The 26,021-nt window shown below is 38.0% G+C and overlaps 1 protein-coding gene across 1 annotated transcript in view; it reads right to left on the bottom strand.

The window, feature by feature from the left end:
* Positions 1–26,021, bottom strand: part of LOC136864292 (terminal uridylyltransferase 7) — a 482,777-nt gene that overhangs the window by 369,710 nt on the left and 87,046 nt on the right. The window contains exon 4 of the mRNA XM_067141082.2: positions 11,915–12,028. Coding sequence (XP_066997183.2) covers positions 11,915–12,028 — 114 coding nt within the window. The remainder of the gene's footprint in view (positions 1–11,914; positions 12,029–26,021) is intronic.

Raw genomic sequence — 26,021 nt, forward strand, 5'->3', positions numbered from 1 at the left:
AGCTGTGCAATGATGTTATGTTTATCTGTGGAAGATAAGATTGAGTTATAAGTGATATCGTGTCGGAGGAATGTCTAAGGGTTATGTATGTGAATTGGAATATGTACTTACTGTTGTTGGTGTAGCTGAGTTGTGCTTGACGTGCGAGCCTGTAATGTACTACTACGTGTTCTTGGGCTTATACTAGCTGCTGTGAGGGGAAGGGAAGGAGGGGTAGGGAGAGTTGTTGTTGTGGGGGTAGGGATGGAGCTGGGTGTGTTGTTTGGTGTTTTTCTGTTGCGTGTTGCGTTCTGTTTATCGATTAACTTAAGGTAAGGGTTTTTTAGGGCGGTGATAACTGTATTAAAGATGATGTTAGTTTTTTCTGTGATTTCATTTATGTTGTAATTTGGATTGGTGTACTGATCTAGAGTGATGTAAAATTCTTCTGTTATGTTGAGCAGGGGGCCTTTGGGGTTTATGTTTAGGATTTGCATATCGTTATCGATGTTTGTAAAACTGTGTTTATAGTCTGCGACATGTTGTCCTATTGAGGAAAAATGATTGTGTTTCACCGCATTTATGTGTTCGTTATATCGGGTTAGGAAGTTTCTACCGGTAGTTCCGATATAGCTTGTCTCGCAGTTATTACATTTGATACGGTATACCCCTGAGTGGTTGTATTTGTTGTTGCTGTTGATTGTCCTGACGTTGTGTATGATGTTGGTACTATTGTGTGTAGTTCTGAATGCTATTCTTAGGTTATGTTTTTTTTTAATGTTAGTTATGGGGTATATGTGTACATTATTGAAAGTGATTAGTGCATTATCTTTCTTGGATTCGTTTACTTTTGTTAGTTTGCTTTTGGGTTGGGATTTTATATTGTGAATGATTTTGTTAACCATTTCTTTCTTGAATCCATTGTTTTTAGCTATGTCATGAATTAATTGTTATTCTTTGTTTAGATCTTCTTTTGTTAACGGTATATTGAATGCTCTGTGTATCATGCTATAGTAGGCTGCTCCTTTGTGTATGTTGGGGTGAACGGAATCCATTTTAATTGTATTTGAGGTATGCGTGGGTTTTCTGTATATTCTGTAAGAAAGGTGGTCATCATGTCTAGTTGTCGTTATGTCCAGGTAGTTCAGTTCGTGATTGTTTTCGGATTCCATGGTAAATTTTATATGGGAATCTATTGTACTGAGTTTATCTAATATATCAGTTTCATTTGTGGACCTATTGTCGAGGATGATAAAGATATCATCAACAAATCTACACCAAAAAAATATATGGTCTATTTTGTTAATGAATGTGTGCTATAAATAGTCTATGTAAATTTCGGCGATTATACCAGAAGCGGGAGATCCCATTGGTAAACCCTGTTGCTGATAGATAGTATCATGGAATTTAAAGTAGTTGTTACTAATGGCAAAATTAAGTAATTTAATGAACTCTTCCATTTCCAAAGTGCTTAGATTGCTATGACTTTTTAGGTTAGATTCAATGATATCCATTGTTCGTTTTGTGGGAATGTTCGGGTACATGTTTATTATGTCAAATGATGAGTGTTTGTGATATGGTTCAATCTTTAATCATTTTGTCCTATTACAAAATTCTATTGAGTTCCGTACTGTGAAAATACGACTTTTAACGAAATGGAAACTGTTATCTTGAGCAAGGGACCCAAGCACAATTGGGGTAGCACATCAACTTTCCAGAACATTACAACGACTATCACCGAAATAGAAAACGCCATACAGAAAATCCCACATGAGCTACAAGACGAAGTCAGATATGATATTAAAAAAAGGCTCCCACAATATATCGACAAAATTCACAGTAACTCCCAAAATAATAAATCAACCAATAAAGAACACATAAACAAACTCAAAGATAAGATAAAACAGAATAATCTACTAATAACGAAAGCCGATAAGGGCAATACCACAGTTATTATCGACAAAGACCAATACATATTGAAAACCAAAGAATGTTTTCAAGATAACACCTTCCTCATCAAACGTAAAGACCCGACCAATAACATACAAAGGAACCTCAAAACCTTATTAAAAAATACACACTTTCTTTTAACAGAAGTAGAATCCTCTAAACTTATAGCAATGAATCCTCAAATACCTACTACTAAAGCTTATCCCAAAATACACAAAGAACATATTCCAATGAGACCTATTATTAACTACAGAGCAAGCCCAACCTATAAACTTTCGCAATTTATTCAACGATTTCTCAAAAAGCACTATGTATTCTTAGCTAATAAAACAGTACAGAACTCATTAGAATTTTGTAATAGGACAAAATGATTAATGATTGAACCATATCACAAACTCGCATCATTTGACATAATAAACATGTACCCGAACATTCCCACAAAACGAACAATAGAAATCATTGAATCTAACCTAAAAAGTCCTAAGCACTTTGGAAATAGAAGAGTTCATTAAATTACTTAATTTTGCCATGAGTAACAACTACTTTAAATTCCATGATATTATCTATCAGCAACAGGGTTTACCAATGGGATCTCCCGCTTCTGGTATAATCGCCGAAATTTACATAGACTATTTAGAGCACACATTCATTAACAAAATAGACCATATATTTTTTTGGTGTAGATTTGTTGATGATATCTTTATCATCCTCGACAATAGGTCCACAAATGAAACTGATATATTAGATAAACTCAATACAATAGATTCCCATATAAAATTTACCATGGAATCCGAAAACAATCACGAACTGAACTACCTGGACATAACGACAACTAGACATGATGACCACCTTTCTTACAGAATATACAGAAAACCCACGTATACCTCAAATACAATTAAAATGGATTCCGTTCACCCCTACACAAAAGAGCAGCCTACGATAGCATGATACACAGAGCATTCAATATACCGTTAACAAAAGAAGATCTAAACAAAGAATTACGATTAATTCATGACATAGCTAAAAACAATGGATTCAAGAAAGAAATGGTTAACAAAATCATTCACAATATAAAATCCCAACCCAAAACCAAACTAACAAAAGTAAACGAATCCAAGAAAGATTATGCACTATTCACTTTCAATAATGTACACATATACCCCATAACTAACATTAAAAAAAAAAAAAACCTAAGAATAGCATTCAGAACTACACACAATAGTACCATCATCATACACAACGTCAGGACAATCAACAGCAACAACAAATACAACCACTCAGGGGTGTACCGTATCAAATGTAATAACTGCGAGACAAGCTATATCGGACGTACCGGTAGAAACTTCCTAACCCGATATAACGAACACATAAACGCGGTGAAACACAATTATTTTTCCTCAATAGGACAACATGTCGCAGACTATAAACACAGTTTTACAAACATCGATAACGATATGCAAATCCTAAACATAAACCCCAAAGGCCCCCTGCTCAACATAACAGAAGAATTTTACATCACTCTAGATCAGTACACCAATCCAAATTACAACATAAATGAAATCACAGAAAAAACTAACATCATCTTCAATACAGTTATCCCCGCCCTAAAAAACCCTTACCTTAAGTTAATCGATAAACAGAACGCAACACGCAACAGAAAAACACCAAACAACACACCCAGCTCCATCCCTACCACCACAACAACAACTCTCCCTACCCCTCCTTCCCTTCCCCTCACAGCAGCTAGTATAAGCCCAAGAAGAACACGTAGTAGTACATTACAGGCTCGCACGTCAAACACAACTCAGCTACACCAACAACAGTAAGTACATATTCCAATTCACACACATAACCCTTAGATATTCCTCCAACATGATATCACTTAAAACTCAATCTTATCTTCCACAGATAAACATAACATCATTGCATAGCTACAAATGGGAAAGGAGCCACTACTTTGAACCCAATGTGATCCAAATTTACGGATGCCAAAGGACAACATGAATTGGTTCTAATAAAAGGGCAACACACACAGCAGAGCTGAACATATTTTAGTTGAATTTCATCCATACATTTGGCACCTTTTTAAAATTGAAAGTGTTTTATCTCACATACACACAGGAAGACAAAACTTTTTACCCATGCATTTTACGAACTCCAAGAATAGCAGCTGAAGTGTACAACTGTGAACAAGACTTAAATACGGAAGTTAGTCGATGTATTGACCAACAAGCAAGAACGAATGTTCATATGCATGAAGTGTTTTTATATATTGTATTTATCTTGTACATATATATAAAAGTTAGTTTAGGTAAAGACGTGTTTTATACACTAGTTTTAAGACCTTCAACATTTTAGACATACAGTTGCAATATTGTACAGAATGACATATACGCCAGTTCACGCTAAGATGTGCCCCATTTGTATGTGACTAAATGCACATCATCATCATATGGCATTCCTTTAACAACACAATCTTAATCAAAGCTTCATTATATAAATATGTATGTATGGTTCAGTTGAAGCTGAAGATGACCTTGAATATGAGGTCGAAACCGGTCCTGTAGTTTAATATATACAATAAATAAGTATTGATTGGTGGAAATCCTCTCCTATTTTTAATTGTGCAATTGTCAATACGGAAATGAAGATTATATTTTACGATACCGCTTGGAGAATCGATCACGATTCCCTAATGTGAGCAGAAGACAAGGCTTCCAAGGCGAAGACTAATGCAATAAGACGCTTGTTCCTTCAATTACATACGTATTTAAAGGGACTAGCAAGTGATATGAGAGTCTCCCCTCCTCTTAGATAAAGCCTTACTGGCTTACCATTGGTGCTACCACCTCCCCCATGTATCACAAATTCCACGCTATGCACGTGGCAATATTTAACATGAACTTGACTTCTCGCCCTTAACCCCATGCTCATAAAATAACTCCTCCATTTCTAATACTTGTCATCATAAACATGACTCTGCGTCCCGTTTCACTTAGTTGGGTCGCCCATTAATTTTAAGTATGGGATCCTTCAAAGTACCCCCTTTTCTTGCCATCTCCAGACGACAGGACGTGACTATTTAGATTTGTCCGTATCGACTTCTTCGTAAGACCTCTTGACCTCACACAATTCTGTTTTTAACTACAATCTTTATCACCTTAACACATGGCTGCTCAAACAGCACGGCCAATGGATTGAGTTACCAAAGTAATCACTATGTATTATTTATGTACTGCTACTTGATGAAGGTCCGTGTCCCTGGACATGACAGTTACATAAAATTCAGGTGTACTGTTCGCGAGTAATAGATAATTTGGTGAAATACAATTTCTACACTTAAAATGTTTATAGCATTCTTGAGGTACACTTTGAAGTTTAGTTCATATTGGCGAATCGTTGCATACGTTCATTGGTATGTTTGTACTAAGCATTTTAGAACATTCTAGGATATGGATGTGATAAAAACTAATAATATATAATACATTAAAATTCGATAAAATGTTCACAGTATTCTTGCGGTACGCTTTGGAGTTATATTAATGTTGGTATAGCATTATGTACGTTCACAGGCATGTTTGTACCAAGCATTCTAGAATGTTCAACGATGTGTATTGTTTGTCTTGTAAATTCATATAGTTAAGAATGTTGGATGGTTTACATCAAAATTTTGTGGTGTGTCATTAGTTTCCTTGGTACTAATCTCATTAAAAGATATTGAGTAGGTACAGATGCTCCCACTTTGTAGTTTTGTTGTTGGACATGCAGTAATATAGTACTGTTGACTGGTCGAATGTGTGCAGTGCACGACGTGCTCGCTAACTCTACACATTCGATCAGTCAATAGTACTATATTACTGCATGTCCAACAACAAAACTACAAAGTGGGAGCATCTGCACCTACTCAATATCTTTTAATGAGATTAGTACCAAGGAAACTAATGACACACCACAAAATTTTGATGTAAACCATCCAACATTCTTAACTATATGAATTTACAAGATAAACAATACACATCGTTGAACATTCTAGAATGCTTGGTACAAACATGCCTGTGAAGGTACATAATGCTTTACCAACATTAATATAACTCCAAAGCGTACCGCAAGAATACTGTGAACATTTTATTTTTTAATGTATTATGTGTTATTAGTTTTTATCACATCCATATCCTAGAATGTTCTAGAATGCTTAGTACAAACATATCAATGAACGTATGCAACGATTCGCCAATATGAACTAAACTTCAAAGTGTACCTCAAGAATGCTATAAACATTTTAAGTGTAGAAATTGTATTTCACCAAATTATCTATTACTCACCAGTACACCAGAATTTTATGTAACATATACATGTCATAGAATATCGACGCTTGTTTTTTAAACCAGTTGACACATCATATCATTGTATATTTTACATATTGTATATTTTAATATTATCACTCATATCGTGTGACATTCTTCGTTAGATTTAGTAATGTTTTTAAATTGTATATTAAGTTAGCTTTAGATCTCATGACCAGCTGAGGATGACCTCTGTGAAGGTCGAAACCGGTACTGCATAGTAACAAGACATAATAAAGTATTGATTAGGTGGATGGTACCCATTCTTTGTGATTGTGAATAACAAGTATCAATACGAACATGAAACCGATAGATTACAATGGAGTTCTTTCCGTCTGACATGCTAGATAATACATTAGTTTTTCTAGTTGAGCTGTTGCCTCCACATAAGGCATTACTTCTTGTCCTAGAACATCACTTTCATTTTCCAATCCACCATCAACTACCTCCAGAGTATCACAGTAAGCTATTATTTCATCATTGGTCATCATGCCTAACCAGCATCACAGTCATTCCATAACCAAGTATTTACACCACTATTGTCTACATCCAAACAACCAGGAATGTTTGCAAATATTTCAAGGGATTCGGACATATTGACAACTTCAGAAATTTGAGCGATAGAATCCCAAACAGGGGGCCATATATTTTTGCATGACATTTTCATTGATAGTTCAGTAATGTGATCCCAATAAGATGCAACCATAAAAATCACATCTTTGATATTTACCCATTTGAATACACAAATCACAAAAAATTCTCTCTCTTCAGCAACTAATGTAGCCAGCAGCTCTCTTCTGTATACATGTCTGATTTTCTGCAGTACACCTTCATTCCACTGACTGTAAAAGAGCTGTTACATTGGGAGAGAAAACTTCACTCTGATGTTAACACAGCTCCACTCCCGGATGTGACGATGCAGCGTCAATAATCAATACGGCCTTTGGTGGAGGACCCTCTTCCTCCAGATTTCTCCTCACTCATGGTACAAAGTCATAATGGACACAGTTTTTTAAAATGCCGCTGTCCATCCATGTATTTATTCATGATTTGTAAACAACTGGTAAGCAGGATCAATTGACATGTTTCAAAGCACGTGGATTTTGTGATTACCTTATCAGCAGGAGAGGAAATTTGTCTCTCCTGGATACATTCCTATAAGCTATAATTATAATTCTACCTTTACACCTTTTATAACCCCTTGCCGAGTTATCTAATTTATAAGCCAACGTCTTACTGGATAGTATCCGATAAAAAAAAGTCTAGATTCATTGGCATTATAAATTTGATGTGGGGTTAAGTTCTCCGAGGAAATAATTTTTCATAAATTCTTTCCTGAAATGTTCTGCTAACACTGTATCCCCAGAAAAACTTTCATCCATCATTGAAAGCTGACATATGCCACGGTGAGCCTTCCATCTTTCCAACCAGCCTTGGCTGGCTGTGAAATTAGGATCGCCATTGGGTAGCTTTCCATTTAAACTTAGTGCTTTTTCCTGCAGTATCAGACCGGATATCGGAATACCACACTCTCTTTCTTTCACTGAACCAAACGAATAATGCATCATACAGGGGTTCATTTCTTGCTTTCTTTATTTTACCGCAGTTCTGTAAACTGTCTCTAGTCACAATTTTGAAGCAAAAGTCTTCCAACTGTTTTTTGGTTCCGCTTCCAGTCCCTACACCATTTTCTGTAGCTATGTTTTTCAGCAGTTCTCCTTATCTATTCTGTTTGGTTCCACCAAATTTCTGTCCATCGAAACATCTTTCTTTTGCTTCAATGCCATTTCACTTGTGCATAATCAAAACATACGAACAAAAGAACAATACTGTACACTGTGTCTTAGCTCTGTCAGAAACAGATCCACACTGACCTTGGTAATGGTAGCTTTAAGTGTACAGACCAGCAATCTCTATGTGCAATGTAAACGTAACAACTGTATCATTTCATATGTACAGTACAGTATTACTCAATGGGTGTGCATATTTTCATGATAAAAATATACAAAAATATTAATACAGTAAATAAAAAAATCAATCTGGACAATCCTGAAATCCGGATTAATAAGGGCCTAATAAATGAGGTTCTTGTGCACAAAGAAATCAATTAGAATAAATCTATCTGAACTTTGCTCAACAGTTACAGTTATTTGTTACATATCTGTTCTCAAAATGTTGCCATTTTCCTACATTTCAAAATGAAGGGCCTCCTCTTTCTGCAACTCCACTAATTATGCAATACATCACTGTGGTTGTGAAGTTAGGATCACCATTGGGTAGTTTTTTGTGTAAACTTAGCGCTTTTTTCTGCAGTATCGGACCGGATATTGGAATACCCTGCTCTCTTTTTTCACTGAACCAGACAAATAATGCGTCATGTAGGGGTTCAGATCACATCACATAAACAAACAACAGTTCTCATGTTAACTAATTCACATTGTGAACTGGGTTGATTGATTCAATGTTTGAATACTCTCAGGTTTGAACAATAAACTGCAGCCATATACTTGGGCCCAGTTGTGCTTCCTCTTTTAAAACAATAGTCACCACCACCACCACTCCTCTTCCTCTGACGTCACTCGAACACACTTAGCCACAAAACACTTTATAGTGAACCACACTTTGCATTCTCACTATTTCTGTCATTATCGTACCTAACATGCAGAAACTCCCAGATGACATAATGTTACCATAATACTGTTTGTAGTACGAAGAAAACAATTAGAATCAATATTTCTTTATACTATTTGAAGTATAGAACACAATTAGAATTAGAGTTAACAGAGCAAGAGACACGTAACACTGTTTCAAAATTCTTTCTGCCTGTATCATACATACCTGCATTATCACCAAAGTTAAATAAATTACAATTATATTTCACTTTGAGCAACACATACTGTATTTGGTCTATCATCTTCATCGCCTTGTTCACTTGTATTTTGAATGAATGCTAGCAAATATGCTGGATTCTTGACTCTACTGAAAGAAACCTACAATTGCCCGTGAGTAAACATGGACATAAAAAAGGTAGATTGGTAGATGATATGTTTATCAACAGTCTGCAAATGTTCGCCTATGACACTTTATAAATTGTAATGCATTATATTAATTGGACCAAAGAAAAATGAAGAAATAAGCCTAGTATGGAACAGAATTAGCTACATCACTGAAGACAGCAATTGAGTCAAACACATAACTGCTTGAAAGATTTATTTTAAAAATCAGAAACAGTCATAATGCAATTAGCCACAGAACACACTCCTCTTTGTACTGAACCACACCTCAGAGCCTATTTCCATCAATATATCACATATTATGCACAACCATCAGAGTGAAATATTGTTACAACGGTCCTGTCTGAAGTACAAAGAAAACAAATAGAATAAATCTGTCTAAATTTTACACTGTCTGCTCTACCATTATAGTTATCTGTAACATTTCTGTTCTCAAAATGTTGGTGGTCTCTTATATTTCAAAACACTCAGCTTCAGCCTTCCACCCCAATCCATTATGCACTACACTGCTCTTATTGCCAGCAGGGAGAATCATAAAAACAAATAATACTTTTTACATTAACTAATTCACATTGTGAACTGGGTTGTTGGATTCACTGTTTGACCACTCTCAAGTCCGAAAAGCAAACCAGAGCTATTTGCTGGTCTTCCTCCAACCTCACACATTATGCACTACAGAGAAATCGACATACTGACCCCTTTTCATATGTTTATGCTGGAAATAACAAAACCAAATCAGTAGTGTTGAGACACGTAATGTAACGAGATGGCGATAAGAAACAAAAACACAACTGGTAGCATAATTACATTGGTTTCAATTCAGTAAGAAGTCATACATCAATATTTCATATATTTATATAGAGAGGGTGGAAGGTAACTGATGCACCAAATTAACACAAGTAATAGAACTTTGGGAGATGATCACAATGCCCCAAGTTTCAGATCTGTAGCCTGCACTTCTCTAGAGAAAAGTCGTGTTTTGGGGATTGCAAGAATTGCAACGCAGCAGCTGGCTGTAGCTGCTGATGAGGCTGCCAGAGGACGTCCGCAAATGTTTAAACCATTTGCTGCCTGCTATTTTATCTTAAAGGTCGAGCATCTGCTGTCAACAAAAACAGTAAAAAAACATACACGTCCTCTTTCCAGAGGAAAGTCTACCGCTAGTGTATTGACAGAGTTGCTCAACATATTTTAAGATACAAATATAACCAAGTAGGATTGATTTTCAGAAGGTAACATTTTTAACCTTTACTTTCTCATGTTACAAATGTTGTAAAAAGAATTCATTGATTTAATAACATTGTGTGTAAATGTATGGTATTAAAAATTATCACATCATTTTCAAGAAATTATCTCCATATTTTCAACTATAAACACAATATGTTATTTATTTTTCACAAAATTTCTGAAAAATTAAAAAAAAAAAAAAAAAACCAGCCCTGCTTATGAATATGTGACTGCATTGCGCAACCACTCGCTCGGTCAGGCGTATCCTCCCTTAGCTTCATAAGTCCACCTTTTGCCCACCACTGCATGTTCTACACACACTGCACAGTGATGTCAATGTTATCACGGCATTACAATGAAAGATAGTCTACTGCATCTTAAAGTGCTTTACCAATGTACAAAAAACTTCAAAACAATATTCACCAGAATATATTATGACTATGCAATAAATATGCTCTTAACATCAACATATGCACAAGCATCCAAAATATGCACACATATACATGAATAAACATGCTTCAACTGTCTTAATTTTAGCATGAAATATGCAGTCACTATAATTTATTAAGATATGCAGCTACATTGAAAATATGCATTTGCTTATATTTCTCAATACTAGAAATGACATGATGATGATGATGATGATGATGATGATAATACATGTTTTTAAACCACTATGTATTCAACAACTTTTCAATTACTTCAAATTTTAAGAAATGCCGGAGTACTGTAATTTTGCTGTGAAAATGGATTATTTAATGTGTCAATAAATCTGCCTTAATGATTTCTAGGGTTTAAATAATCTGCACCAGGAATCTATCCGGATATCTCAAGTCAAAAGGAAACTGCTTAACCGCCGACTACGCTATGCAGCTAGCCACAACATGAAAATGATCCTTTAAAGCAATAGATTTTTTTTAAATGCTATTTGTTCGGGGTGTCGACCTATAGAGATCTTTTGGCCCTACTTCCACCATGTGATATGAACCTGCGTGTAATTGGAATGGAGGAAGTGTAGAATGTTGAATGTGAGGAAAGGAACATTAAGGACGACAACACCCAGTCCCCAGGGCAGGGATATTAATCATTTACAATTAAAAACCCCTGACCCAGCCGGGAATCGAACCCGGGGCCGCCGGGCGACAGGCAGACGCGTTGCCTCCTACACCGCAGGGCCAGACAAAAGCAACAGATAAAATTAACTACTATAGAGAGGGAATGCATACTTTGAAAATTTAAATCAATCTCATTGAAAATTTAAATCAATCTCATAACATCACAAGTTTCCCACCTTTCCATGAAATCCTGCCAAGAAATATTTGGCAATATAAGAAGATTAAGAGGTAGTCAGGATTTGATATCCTGTATAACACAACACAGAAATGAAAAGACTAGTCTTACCGCAACCATTTGTTGGTGGCGTGCTTGGTTTATATGTCTTTCAACAGCATCCCAGGATTGGCAACGATAGAAGCATAAAGTGCAGAAATATGGTTCTTCTGGTTTAGAGGGGTCCTGAAATAAAATTTTAAAAGAACATTAAAGTCAACACCACATGATGTATATAGGGTGTATCTTAATTAATAGCGCAAATTGAAACAGCTGTAAGTACATGATACTAGAAGCAAAAAATCTTAGTAAACCTGGGTCCGCAAACGAGCCGTTTGCAAGATAATTTAGAATTTGTGGTTGCCAGAGACCACTGAAATTAATTCAATACACAGAACTACCTTCAGCTTCTGCGGCATCATCTTCCAGACTGCCTGCATCTGGGTACAAGGACGATACTCTGAACACTTCTTTTGACTATGAGCAAGTACACTGTACAGTCATTGCAACATGTAACTGTAACATACTAAGTAAGACTGTTCTCATGTACATTAAAAACAATTGCACTTTTACCAAAGTATCTAATAACATGTCTTAATATCGTATTGGTACCTTTTCAAAACATTATGACGTTCACACACAATCAAGTCAGTGGTGGCTGGTAACCACAAATTAAGTATTTTTTGCTTCTAGTATCGTGTACTTACAGCTGTGTCAATAGCACTATTAATTAGGATACACCCCGTATTAAGTTACCATGGTATATCTCTGTAAAAAGATAAATGTTCAAAGAACAACAAACATTACTTCTACTATTAATCAGCAAGTTAATAAATTCAATGGGATGCTAAACATTAATTTTAACTTTGTAAATGCATAACGTGAAGCCAATAAAGCTAGTTAATGAATCTTTTAGAACTGTGAAGTTGCAGACGACTTGAATATTTAAATAACATTAGGAAAAATTAGAATAAATTGTTTAACATAATTTCTAAACACTAATATTACTATTCTGATTTCATAAAGGAACACAGATTTTTCCAGATGGATCAACAATATATCACAGAGATCTTGTGCTAATTGATAGTAGGTATGTTCCTGAAATCACAGATGTCACTCCGAGAGTGGAGTAGATTAAGAAAGTGACCCTGTAATGATCAGAGTGAAATATGGACAATACCTATCAACTACTGAAAATGGAAAAGGTAAGGTTAATAAAAAGTACAATAGTGATAAATAACAAAAAAACCTGACGTGCAACGTCCCATTACGGACCTTGGCCTATCAAGATATGGGAGGTATATTTCTATGGTGAAAAGTCAGATGATATGTCAAAAAATGAAACTTTTCAGGAAATGAAATTCAAACTTTACATGGCAGTGTAAAATACAGAACTAAATTTATTAACTTCAAACTGTTAGGAACTTGTAGACTAACATATTATTATACAATGCAATAAATACGTTTTATACCAACACATAAAAGAGTGTACTGACATCGTCATCTTCATTTCCCGTTTCCAGCTTCCCGGGGCGGGTTGTGAATAAAGGACCTCTATCGCTGCCTGTCTCTCCACCACTCTTCTCCTTGTTTTAAGTACATCTTCTGGTTTTTCTCCCCTCTTCACTTTTTTTTTTTTCTAGGGGCTTTACGTCGCACCGACATAGATAGGTCTTATGGCGACGATGGGATAGGAAAGGCCTAGGAGTTGGAAGGAAGCGACCGTAGCCTTAATTAAGGTACAGCTGCAGCATTTGCCTGGTGTGAAAATGGGAAACCACGGAAAACCATTTTCAGGGCTGCCGATAGTGGGATTCGAACCTACTATCTCCCGGATGCAAGCTCACAGCCGCGCGCCTCTACGCGCACGGCCAACTCACCCGGTACACCCCCCTCGTCTCTATGCAGTCCCACACTGAATCTGTCCACCTCTTTAGGGGTCTTCCTCGTGATCTCTTTCCTTTTAACTTCTCTGAAAAGGCTTTTCTTGGTACTCTCTTTTCTCCCATTCTCATCATATGCCCATACCACTTTAGCTTTGTTGTTTCTATCCTGTCTTGAAGTTTCAAGATTCCTGTCCTTTTCCTTATCTCTTCAATTCTAATTCTATCCTTTCTGGTCTGGTCCTTGATACCCATTAGTAATTTCATCTCCACTGCCTGTATTCTACTCTCCTCTTGTTTTGTTGTAGTCCAAGATCCAGCTGCATAGGTTAATATGGGTTCATAATAGGCTGAATATAATACTTTCTTACATTTCGTTGGAACATCTTGATTCCACAAAATACCCCTTATACTCTGGTAGAAGCTGTTTTCTTGTTGTATTCTTTTTCCAATTTCCTCTGTAATTTTCCATCTTCTGTTATCACACTTCCCAAGTACTTGAAACTTTTAACCACTTCCAGAATTTTACCATTCAGTTTTATCTTTCCTCTTCCTTCCTTCCTTCCTTCCTTCCTTCCTTCCTTCCTTCCTTCCTTCCTTCCCCTTGTCATCACTATTGTTTTACTTTTCTCTGCGCTTACTTTCATTCCGAATTTTTCTATCCCTTAATTCCATACATCTACTTGTTTTTGCACTTCTGTTTCATCCTCACCCCATATCACTATATCATCTGCAAACAACATGGCTTTTGTTGCCTCTCTTCCCAATCTCTGTTTAATGTTCTTATGTTCTTAGGAGGAGGAGGAGGAGGAGGAGGAGGAGGAGGAGGTCAGTACTATATGATTTTACTTTGTTTAGATCACTCGTTGCCCCTTTGCAGCAATAAAATTCCAGGCAGTAATTGGTAACAGTCACAAATCATCCAAACATTAATGCCCCACCAATGATGCTCCTTACTATCTGTGTCTGACGAGAAGTCATGGAAGCCTGTAGGTACGGCACAAGTAACAGATACTACACTCTTACTACAAGGCCAATTCCAGGCGTCGCGTGTTTACATTTGTACATTTCTTTTTAACATAAATATGAAACTTACCATCTAAACAAAATTAGATTTATGCATAATAACGTCTAGATGATACTTAACAACCTCCACAAATTTCATTGTTGTAAACCTGATGTATGCGATTTTATAAAAATGTTAACGTAGCGATCGGGGTTTAAATGGGTTTACTTTTAACTTTACGTACCTTCAAGTTTGTGGGTTACTGTAGTTACGTCCTAGTTCGTGAACCATGGGCAACGGCTGAGTGGCCTAGTAAGTGGTCCTGAGAGTCGGGATACCAGTTGCTATGGAATGGGAGTGGGCATCTCGGACATATTCTGAGTCGTGGCCCTCCTTGTGCTCAGGCGGCTAGGACTATACAATTCACCGGTGGTCCATAACCCGTTAGAGGAGAGATCCTCACTTGGACTATGTGCAAGTAGGGCAGCATCCTGCTTCATGAATTTACCGAGCTCAGAACACTTTAAGCAAGCCTCGGACCAATGGGAGTAATGGAGTCCCACTCCCATTTGACAGGCAAGGGACTCCTTGGAAACAACTTGGCGAACGAAATGGAATTCGATGGGGAGCTATCAATATTAATGGGGCTTATGGAAGAAAGAAGATAGAACTGGCTGAGTCAGCAAAGAGGATGCATCTGGATGTGCTAGGAGTAAGTGATATTTGGGTAAGGGGAGATAATGAGGAAGAGATAGGAGATTATAAAGTGTACTTGACGGGTGTTAGAAAGGGAAAGGCAGAGTCTGGGGTAGGGCTCTTTATCAGGAATACCATTGCACGCAACATAGTTTCTGTTAGGCACGTAAATGAGCGAATGATGTGGGTAGATTTGTCAGTTGGAGGAATTAGGACAAGAATTGTGTCCGTGTATTCACCATGTGAGGGTGCAGATGAGGATGAAGTTGACAAGTTTTATGAAGCATTGAGTGACATCCTGGTCAGGGTCAACAGCAAGGATAGAATAGTGCTAATGGGCGATTTCAATGCGAGAGTTGGGAATAGAACTGAAGGATACGAAAAGGTGATTGGTAAATGTGGGGAAGATATGGAAGCTAATGGGAATGGGAAGCGTTTGCTGGACTTCTGTGCTAGTATGGATTTAGCTGTTACGAATACATTCTTCAAGCATAAGGCTATTCACCGCTACACATGGGAGGGTAGGGGTACCAGATCCATAATAGACTATATCTTAACAGACTTTGAATTCAGGAAATCTGTTAGGAATGTACGAGTTATCTGGGGATTTTTTGATGAGACAGACCACTATCTGATCTGTAGTGAACTAAGTATCTCTAGGCCCAGGGTAGAGAAAGTGAAATCTGTCTGCAAACGAATAAGGGTAGAAAGTCTCCAGGACGAGGAAATTAGACAGAAGTACATGGATATGATTAGTGAGAAGTTTCGAACAATAGACAGTAAGCAGGTTCAGGATATAGAAAGTGAATGGGTGGCATACAGGGATGCTCTAATAGAAACAGCAAGGGAATGCCTAGGAACAACTGTGTGTAAAGATGGGAAAAGGCAAACATCTTGGTGGAATGATGAAGTGAGAGCAGCCTGTAAACATAAAAAGAAGGCTTATCAGAAATGGCTCCAAACAAGGGCCAAGGCAGACAGGGATTGGTACGTAGATGAAAGAAACAGAACGAAACAAATAGTTGTTGAATCCAAAAAGAAGTCATGGGAAGATTTTGGTAATAACATGGAAAGGCTAGGTCAAGCAGCAGGGAAACCTTTCTGGACAGTAATAAAGAATCTTTGGAAGGGAGGGAAAAAGGAAATGAACAGTGTTTTGAGTAATTCAGGTGAACTCATAATAGATCAGAGGGAATCACTGGAGATGTGGAGGGAATATTTTGAACATCTTCTCAATGTAAAAGGAAATCATCATGATGGTGTTGCAAACAGCCAAGCTCATGAGGAGGAGGAAAAGGGTGTTGGTGAAATTATGCTTGAGGAAGTGGAAAGGATAGTAAATAAACTCCATTGTCATAAGGCAGCAGGAATAGATGAAATTAGATCTGAAATGGTGAAGTACAGTGGGAAGGCAGGGATGAAATGGCTTCATAGAGTAGTAAAATTAGCATGGAGTGTTGATAAGGTACCTTCAGACTGGACAAAAGCAGTAAATGCACCTATCTATAAGCAAGGGAACAGGAAAGATTGCAACAACTATCGAGGTACAGTATCTCATTGATTAGTATACCAGGCAAAGTATTCACTGGCATCCTGGAAGGGAGGGTGCGATCAGTCGTTGAGAGGAAGTTGGATGAAAACCAGTGTGGTTTCAGACCACAGAGAGGCTGTCAGGATCAGATTTTCAGTATGCACCAGGTAATTGAAAAATGCTACGAGAGGAATAGGCAGTTGTGTTTATGTTCCATAGATATAGAGAAAGCATATGACACGGTACCGAGGGAAACGATGTTCGCCATACTGGGGGACTATGGAATTAAAGGTAGATTATTAAAATCAATCAAAGGCATTTATGTTGACAATTGGGCTTCAGTGAGAATTGATGGTAGAATAAGTTCTTGGTTCAGGGTACTTACAGGGGTTAGACAAGGATGTAATCTCTCACCTTTGCTGTTCGTAGTTTACATGGATCATCTGCTGAAAGGTATAAAATGGCAGGGAGGGATTCAATTAGGTGGAAATATAGTAAGCAGTTTGGCCTATGCTGACGACTTGGTCTTAATGGCAGACTGTGCCGAAAGCCTGCAGTCTAATATATTGGAACTTGAAAATAGGTGCAATGAGTATGGTATGAAAATTAGCCTCTCGAAGACTAAATTGATGCCAGTAGGTAAGAAATTCAACAGAAACGAATGTCAGATTGGTGATACAAAGCTAGAACAGGTCGATAATTTCAAGTATTTAGGTTGTGTGTTCTCCCAGGATGGTAATATAGTAAGTGAGATTGAATCAAGGTGTAGTAAAGCTAATGCAGTGAGCTCGCAGTTGCGATCAGCAGTATTCTGTAAGAAGGAAGTCAGCTCCCAGACGAAACTATCTTTACATCGGTCTGTTTTCAGACCAACTTTGCTTTACGGGAGCGAAAGCTTGGTGGACTCAGGATATTTTATTCATAAGTTAGAAGTAACATACATGAAAGTAGCGAGAATGATTGCTGGTACAAACAGGTGGGAACAATGGCAGGAGGGTACTCGGAATGAGGAGATAAAGGCTAATTTAGGAATGAACTCGATGGATGAAGCTGTACGCATAAACCGGCTTCGGTGGTGGGGTCATGTGAGGCCAATTGAGGAGGATAGATTACCTAGGAGAATAATGGACTCTGTTATGGAGGGTAAGAGAAGTAGAGGGAGACCAAGACGACAATGGTTAGACTCGGTTTCTAACGATTTAAAGATAAGAGGTATAGAACTAAATGAGGCCACAACACTAGTTGCAAATCGAGGATTGTGGCGACGTTTAGTAAATTCTCAGAGGCTTGCAGACTGAACGCTGAAAGGCATAAGTCTATAATGATAATGTATGTATGTATGTATGTACCTTTTTTGTTTTTTCTAAATCCTGCGTATTGTGGTAACTTTTATTGATAATGTCGAAATATTGTGTACAAGAAGGACAAAAGTACATTTTGCAAAAAAACAAATGTATGAGTTGCGTAATGTCTGCGTAATATAGTTAAAGGTGATTGTCGCGTTTTTACTTGACAGTGTCGCGGGATTACACACGCGAATCAGTGCTATGGCGACATGCATAAGGGGCTAATAAATCTTAAACTCTGCATCAAATACGATCACTGAATGATAAAATGTATATTTAATATCTCAGTAAGTAATAATTAGGGAGCGGATTTTTATGTAATTACATATTTTTCTTGCGTAAGTTTTAACGCAAGTTACGAAGTTCATTATTCCTATTGTGCATCCCCAAGTGTAAAAACTGAATCTTATTTCACATAAAAACACATATTTTCACATTTTTTTATATGTAAATACATATTTTAAGAAAATCTATAATAAGCACATAAATCGCCAATATTTGTTGATCAATAAAATTTAAAATGCTTCTGTGTTATAAAACAATGCTCATATTTTCATTTTACGATTACGGTATTGTTTTTAACAGTGTATTTAACATAATGTATCTGAATGTTTCGGCTATTTATGGACTTCCCTCCGTAAGTTCTAAAACTTGCTGGTCACTGGCTACGTCGCTACATTTAGACAGCGATTTGGTTTGCTGCACAAGATGTTTCCTTGCATGATGTAAATTCCAACTCTTTATGAGTCCGCCCTCTCGGGTTTTGTTTATAGAATATCAGCGAAAGGCAATCACGGAGAGATAAGGTGACGTAATTCCGTTACAACATGGGAGACTCGGAAGAATATTGCCCCACCATTAGGTAGTGGAATTTCATCACTCCTAAGAGTAAGGCTAGCTGTTCGGGTCCATATATCATTCCCGTGGTCATGTGATTTTGTAGAGATTTATAAGAAATATTTCCTTCAGTGCCCGCTGCTATTCTTTTTATTGAAACAGTGATTCACCGTAAATATGTGTGTCGTAACCTGCAAAATAATTTCAACAATATGTAGTGAAATTTAAAAGCATTTTCACTACCGATGGAAAAGTATTATTTTGCCAACCGTGTGGTAAAACAACAGTGCGTGCAGATCAAAGTTCTCAAGTAATCCAGCATTTGTCTGAAAATAAGCGGCTGCTTCGCGTGTGCGTTCGCGACAATTACTAATAGCTGAACCAGCTACTTCAAATGCAGGCCCATCTAAATCACCGCCGTCTCGATCCTCCTATAGGCGGTGATCTAAATATTCCCAGTATTATTTGCATGTGTGCAGAGCATTTGTTTGCGCCGACATTCCTCTTGGTAAAATAAATAATCCGGGACTGAGAAATTTCCTAACAAAGTACATTAATTTTGAGCCTCCAGACGAATCCACATTAAGGAAAAACTATCTCCCAAAATGTTACGAAGAAACTTTACAGAGAATTCGGGCAGTATGTGATAGCGAAAAACTGTGGGTGAGCATTGACGAAACCACTGATTCAAGTGGCAGAAAAGTAGGAAATGTTGTAGTTGGTGTGTTGAAGAATGACAAAACTGCTTGCGAACATTCTTACTTGCTAGCGTGTAAAGAAATGCTTGCTGCAAACCATGTCACTGTAGCTAGGTTATTCAATGAAGCCATGCACTTACTTTGGCCAAAAGGTATAAAATACGACCATGTACTGCTTTTCCTTACTGACAGTGCAGCTTACATGGAAAAGGCAGCCGAAGGCCTTTCTGTGAGCTTTCCGAAAATGTTACACGTAACTTGCGTTGTTCATGCTCTACACAGGTTATGTAAAACTGTGCGGGCTCAGTATCCTCAAAGTGGATAAATGAGTGTCTAATGGCAAAAAAGTCTTCGTAAAAGCACCCTCAAAAATCGATCTCTTTAAAGAGAAAAACCCGGATCTCGCGCTTCCTCCTCTGCCTATTGTTACGCGGTGAGGTACCTGGCTTAGCGCTGTAGTATACTACGCAGACAATTTCGAAAGTTTTGCATCCGTTGTGAACGTGCTAGATAAAAACGACGCGTCGTCAATTGAGATTCTTCAAGAGATACTAAAAGGCAGCTCTTTGAAAAATGATTTGGAGTTTATATCTGCCAATCTAAGCTTCTTGTGTAAAACTGTAGACATGCTTGAAAAATCCACTAACCTGTTGTCCGAAACAGTGAAGGAAGTGCGCGCTGTTGAAAATAAATTAGATTCACTCCCGGCTTCGCAGGTACAGAGACTGTTAAAGGTCAAATATCAAAATTTGTTCAGGAAAAACAGAGGATTTCAAAAATGTGCCAAATTTCTAATGTATTAGAGGGTGGTCATGTTGGCCAAATTGATGGCGTTATTGTTGGTGACATTCCTCTCTTTAACTATGCTCGTCTGACTTCCTGTCATGTGGAGCGATCGTTTTCGCAGTATAAGGCGTTCTTTAGAGATAATAGGCATGAATTTGTGATGGACATTTTGGAGTTGACCTTTGTTGTTCACTGCAATTCTGAGACTACTTCTAGCAACTAATATTCCAGCGTGTGATGGGTGAGTACGAACTGGTACTATTTTTTTCAAAGATGATAGGTTCCTTTTGCCATATTTAAAAAAACATTACCTTTAAAAAAATAACCATTCATAATATCGACTCTGACATATCAAAAATTAATATACAATACAGCACGTTTCCATACACAGACACCAGGAGCACGTTTGGTAGCACCTTATTCTAATACAAGACATTATACTTATTTACTTCTTGAGCGCGACTAGTTATGTGAGATTTAAAGGAAAATAATTTCAATTTTTTATCACATGTTTTAAAGTTTTTAGCACATAAAAAATAAATATTTTTCACTTTTTTAGCACATAAAAATCCGCTCCCTAGTAATAATAAAGAAGAGGTATGATGGCGCAGCGGTCAAACTGCTTGGAACCATCAAGATAGACTGGGTTCAAGTTCCGATTGATGCATGTGTGATTTTTAAGGTGAAAGTCACATCCGGTGGTTCGGATTTTGCATAAAAATGAGACTTATGATACTGAATTATCGGTCACGTAAAGCTACAAGCTTCATTCCTCCTAATAATAAGAAGAAGAAGGTATATAACTACAGATACTAGTACTGACATGACTTACTTAATAAAGTAAAGTGTTTTTATTAATTGTCACACATTTATTTAACACTAATAACAGTGAATGTAAAATGAACTAACGTATTTAAAAATAACAACATTCAATGCATAAGTTGTCTAGAGTTTGAATGAAAGTTTGGTCAGAAAAAAAAATATAAAAAAATTAAAAAACAATTTTTGTTCATTCTGCTTCTGGTATAGACTCATTAAAATACCATTTCCCACAAGTAAAACGAGTCACTGGTAATTTTCTTTTGATTTCACTTACATTCAAAAAGCACTTGTTTTTCGTCTGTGGCTCACAAAACAGTTCAGCTTCATCGCTGCACGTGCGGAAATTGGTTACAAAATCAAATATCACCATTACTTTCAGTTATGGTACAAACATAATATTCTGAATGTTTCTTTCCGCTGTATTTCCCAAGTACGAAGTCACCCACTTCAAAAGCTGAATCACGGGGTGGATTTTTGTCATCTGCTTCGAGCTTGTGGTCTGGATGTAGAGAGTGTGTGGTAGTAGTTTCAGAATAATATTTTCTTGCCTGAACTATATATTTTTTGAATGGCTCCACATAATGAATATCATATGTTCCTGGTAGCGTACAGAAATGTACTTTGGGCGAAGTCCACAAAAAGAAGACCGACCGATTGCATGATGTGGGTATTTCTTTTAAACTTCCTATGCATCTTGCATTGTGACGCACATGAATCGTTTCTTTTTTTAAAATTTTTGTCCAGAACTGTCCTTTATGGAGATAAAATTTCTTGCTCGAGGAGATGGCCAGCTGATATCATCCAGATTGAGAAATTTAAGAACTTCTTGATTTGGAAATGAAGACTTCCTGCATTTGCCGGAGGTAGATGAACTTAACACCAAATTTTTTACACTCAGCGCAGAAACAACTTCCCATTTCTTCCGCGGACTCACTGGTAAAGTCTACTCCGAACGCTTTACAGCTTTCCCCAATGTTTGTTTGCATTTATAATCAAACGTTGGCGTACTCGGCTCTGCAAACAATGTTTATGTTTATGTTGTTGGACTTGTAGAATAGGAAGTAACTGGTCATAAGCCCTGAAGTTTTTTCTGAGCTCTGGGTTTCTTCACCGAAACTCGTACCTGTTGGCGGCATATGCATAACTGGGCGTGTGTCATCTTTCTTCTCGCCATACCATTTATAACGTTCCTTGTGAATAACCGGCATTATTAAATATCACCTCAGTGTTAACACTGATTGCTATTCTAAGATATGTCCTTTACAAGTGTGACGCAGAAACTGATTCCTGTGGACAGCATGTTGTGGAAGTGGGGACTTTCCCCAGTCGCCTGCTTGCAAGAACATCGTAAACACGTGACGTATATTACTATCAGCTTCGTATGAATCCATTTGAAACTTTAAACGAATGATATACCAGCTTGAAAGGGTGTGCAGTATTGGCTTTGCATATTAAGTTTTATTTAAATTGAGCCACGCACTTTTCGTCCACAGAAACCTTATACCTTTTTCGTCGCATGTTTACATGGCCTGCAGCAATAAATCTGTCGGTTTATTACACCGTATGTAAACTGTTAATAACCTAAATAAGTACGTTACTGCAAAAAGAAAGAGCATTAGAATTAATATTTACCATAATTATTTTCATAACTTTTCATCATAATAAATAGGAATTCCTAAAACTATTGAGAAACATGAAATGAATTTAGCCTCTACATAAAGGTTTAATCAAGCACAAAATTAAAAACTGAAAGACATCAATAAATTAATGCATATCATAAAATGAATGAAATATCATGTTTCATCTATCATAAAAACAAACAGTTGAGTTTTAATTAAACTTTACTTTTTCCCACTTGGGTGGACTATTCTCTGGAATCAGCCACAAACATAAGTCATGACAGACAATGCAAGCTCCTGCATATTCCTTATTAAATTGTTCATTATGCAATACTTACCAATTATTATAAATGTATGTTATAGACAAGAAAGTTTCCACCTTTTCAATATAAATTTATTTATATAAAATTATTTCTACAGTACCGGTTTCGACCTTTTTACATACGGTCATCCTCAGCTGTACAACAATTACCTTCACATAAGTCAAGTTTTATTGATTTGCCTTGTCCATTATTGAAGTCATGATATAGAGTATGTCTTACGTTCTCATTGGGCATACTTAAAGTTAAAACTGACTATATACACTGACTGACAGAGCAAATGCAACGCCAAGAAGGAGTGGTTCGAAAGGGATGAAAGTTGGGGAAAAAACAGAGACGGCACAGACGAATAATTGATGTTTATTTCAAACCGATATGCAGGTTACACAATGCGCACGGCATCGACTCAGTAGGATGTAGGACCACCGCGAGCGGCGATGCACGCAGAAACACGTCGAGGTACAGAGTCAATAAGAGTGCGGATGGTGTCCTGAGGGATGGTTCTCCATTCTCTGTCAACCATTTGCCACAGTTGGTCGTCCGTACGAGGCTGGGGCAGAGTTTGCAAATGGCGTCCAATGAGATCCCACACATGTTCGATTGGTGAGAGATCCGGAGAGTACGCTGGCCACGGAAGCATCTGTACACCTCGTAGAGCCTGTTGGGAGATGCGAGCAGTGTGGGCGGGCATTATCCTGCTGAAACAGAGCATTGGGCAGCCCCTGAAGGTACGGGAGTGCCACCGGCCACAGCACATGCTGCACGTAGCGGTGGGCATTTAACGTGCCTTGAATACGCACTAGAGGTGACGTGGAATCATACGCAATAGCGCCCCAAACCATGATGCCGCGTTGTCTAGCGGTAGGGCGCTCCACAGTTACTGCCGGATTTGACCTTTCTCCACGCCGACGCCACACTCGTCTGCGGCGACTATCACTGACAGAACAGAAGCGTGACTCATCGGAGATCACGACGTTCCGCCATTCCCTCATCCAAGTCGCTCTAGCCCGGCACCATGCCAGGCGTGCACTTCTATGCTGTGGAGTCAATGGTAGTCTTCTGAGCGGACGTCGGGAGTGCAGGCCTCCTTCAACCAATCGACGGGAAATTGTTCTGGTCGATATTCGAACAGCCAGGGTGTCTTGCACATGCTGAAGAATGGCGTTTGACGTGGCGTGCGGGGCTGCCACCGCTTGGCGGCGGATGCGCCGATCCTTGCGTGCTGACGTCACTCGGGCTGCGCCTGGACCCCTCGCACGTGCCACATGTCCCTGCGCCAACCATCTTTGCCACAGGCGCTGCACCGTGGACACATCCCTATGGGTATCGGCTGCGATTTGACGAAGCGACCAACCTGCCCTTCTCAGCCGGATCACCATACCCCTCGTAAAGTCGTCTGTCTGCTGGAAATGCCTCCGTTGACGGCGGCCTGGCATTCTTAGCTATACACGTGTCCTGTGGCACATGACAACACGTTCTACAATGACTGTCGGCTGAGAAATCACGGTACGAAGTGGGCCATTCGCCAACGCCGTGTCCCATTTATCGTTCGCTACGTGCGCAGCACAGCGGCGCATTTCACATCATGAGCATACCTCAGTTACGTCAGTCTACCCTGCAATTGGCATAAAGTTCTGACCACTCCTTCTTGGTGTTGCATTTGCTCTGTCAGTCAGTGTATATATATAATCTAAAATGACTGTGGATGAATCTTTTTAGGCCTAAAAGTCGTGTAGGTGAATTACTATTAAATATACAGGTACATTATCATTTTAAAAATATGTGGTACATGTTGAATGACTTGTTAAAATATGCAGTTCATGTTAAATCTGTTACAATAAATAGGAACACTTTGTTAAATTGAGTTTGGCATCTTGCATTCGTCGAATTTTCTTGTTTTTCCAGTATGAATGGAGAACGTCCGTATTTCTTTAGTGAGTGGTGCTCTTATTTTAGTTCTGCTATAAATTATGCTTATTCATTAGTTTAATTGACGGACTTCTTCAATTATTGATAACATGTTTGATGTATGGCCAGAGGTAGTTATGTGCAGCTGTGGTCAAATATTGCCAGAAGTGTTGGATCTAGTATATTATTTCGGTAGGTGTCAAATGCAGAATGGTGGGTCTTTTCTGGTCTGTGTCAGTAAGAAAAGAAAGGTAGAATTAGGAATTTATGATCTGAAGATTGCTTGTTTGTGTGTGTGTTTCCAGTAAGATACGTACTATTGCTGCCGTGGTTGGGATGTGCTAGCTTTGGCTGCCTGGCGTGTACTATATCGTGTTCTTTTGGTGCTAGTGTCCGCTGCTGCAAGGGGAATGGAGGGGTGGGTGGGGAGAGTTGTTGTCGTAAGAGTAGGGGTGGAGTTGGGCGTGTCAATTATCTGCGCAATGGCGCGTGTTGAACGTTGTTTGTTGATTATTTTAAGATAATTTTTTAAGGCGGGGATGGCTTTGTTGAATATTGTGTTGGTTTTTTCTGTGATTTCGTTTATATTGTAGTTAGGATTGGTACATTGATCTAGTGATATGTATAGTTCTTCTGTTATATTCATACTGGAAAAACAAGAAAATTCGACGAATGCAAGACACCAAACTCAATTTAACAAAGTGTTCCTATTTATTGTAACAGATTT

The sequence above is a fragment of the Anabrus simplex genome, chromosome 2, assembly GCF_040414725.1.
Source record: "Anabrus simplex isolate iqAnaSimp1 chromosome 2, ASM4041472v1, whole genome shotgun sequence".
Classification (NCBI taxonomy): Eukaryota; Metazoa; Arthropoda; class Insecta; order Orthoptera; family Tettigoniidae; genus Anabrus; species Anabrus simplex.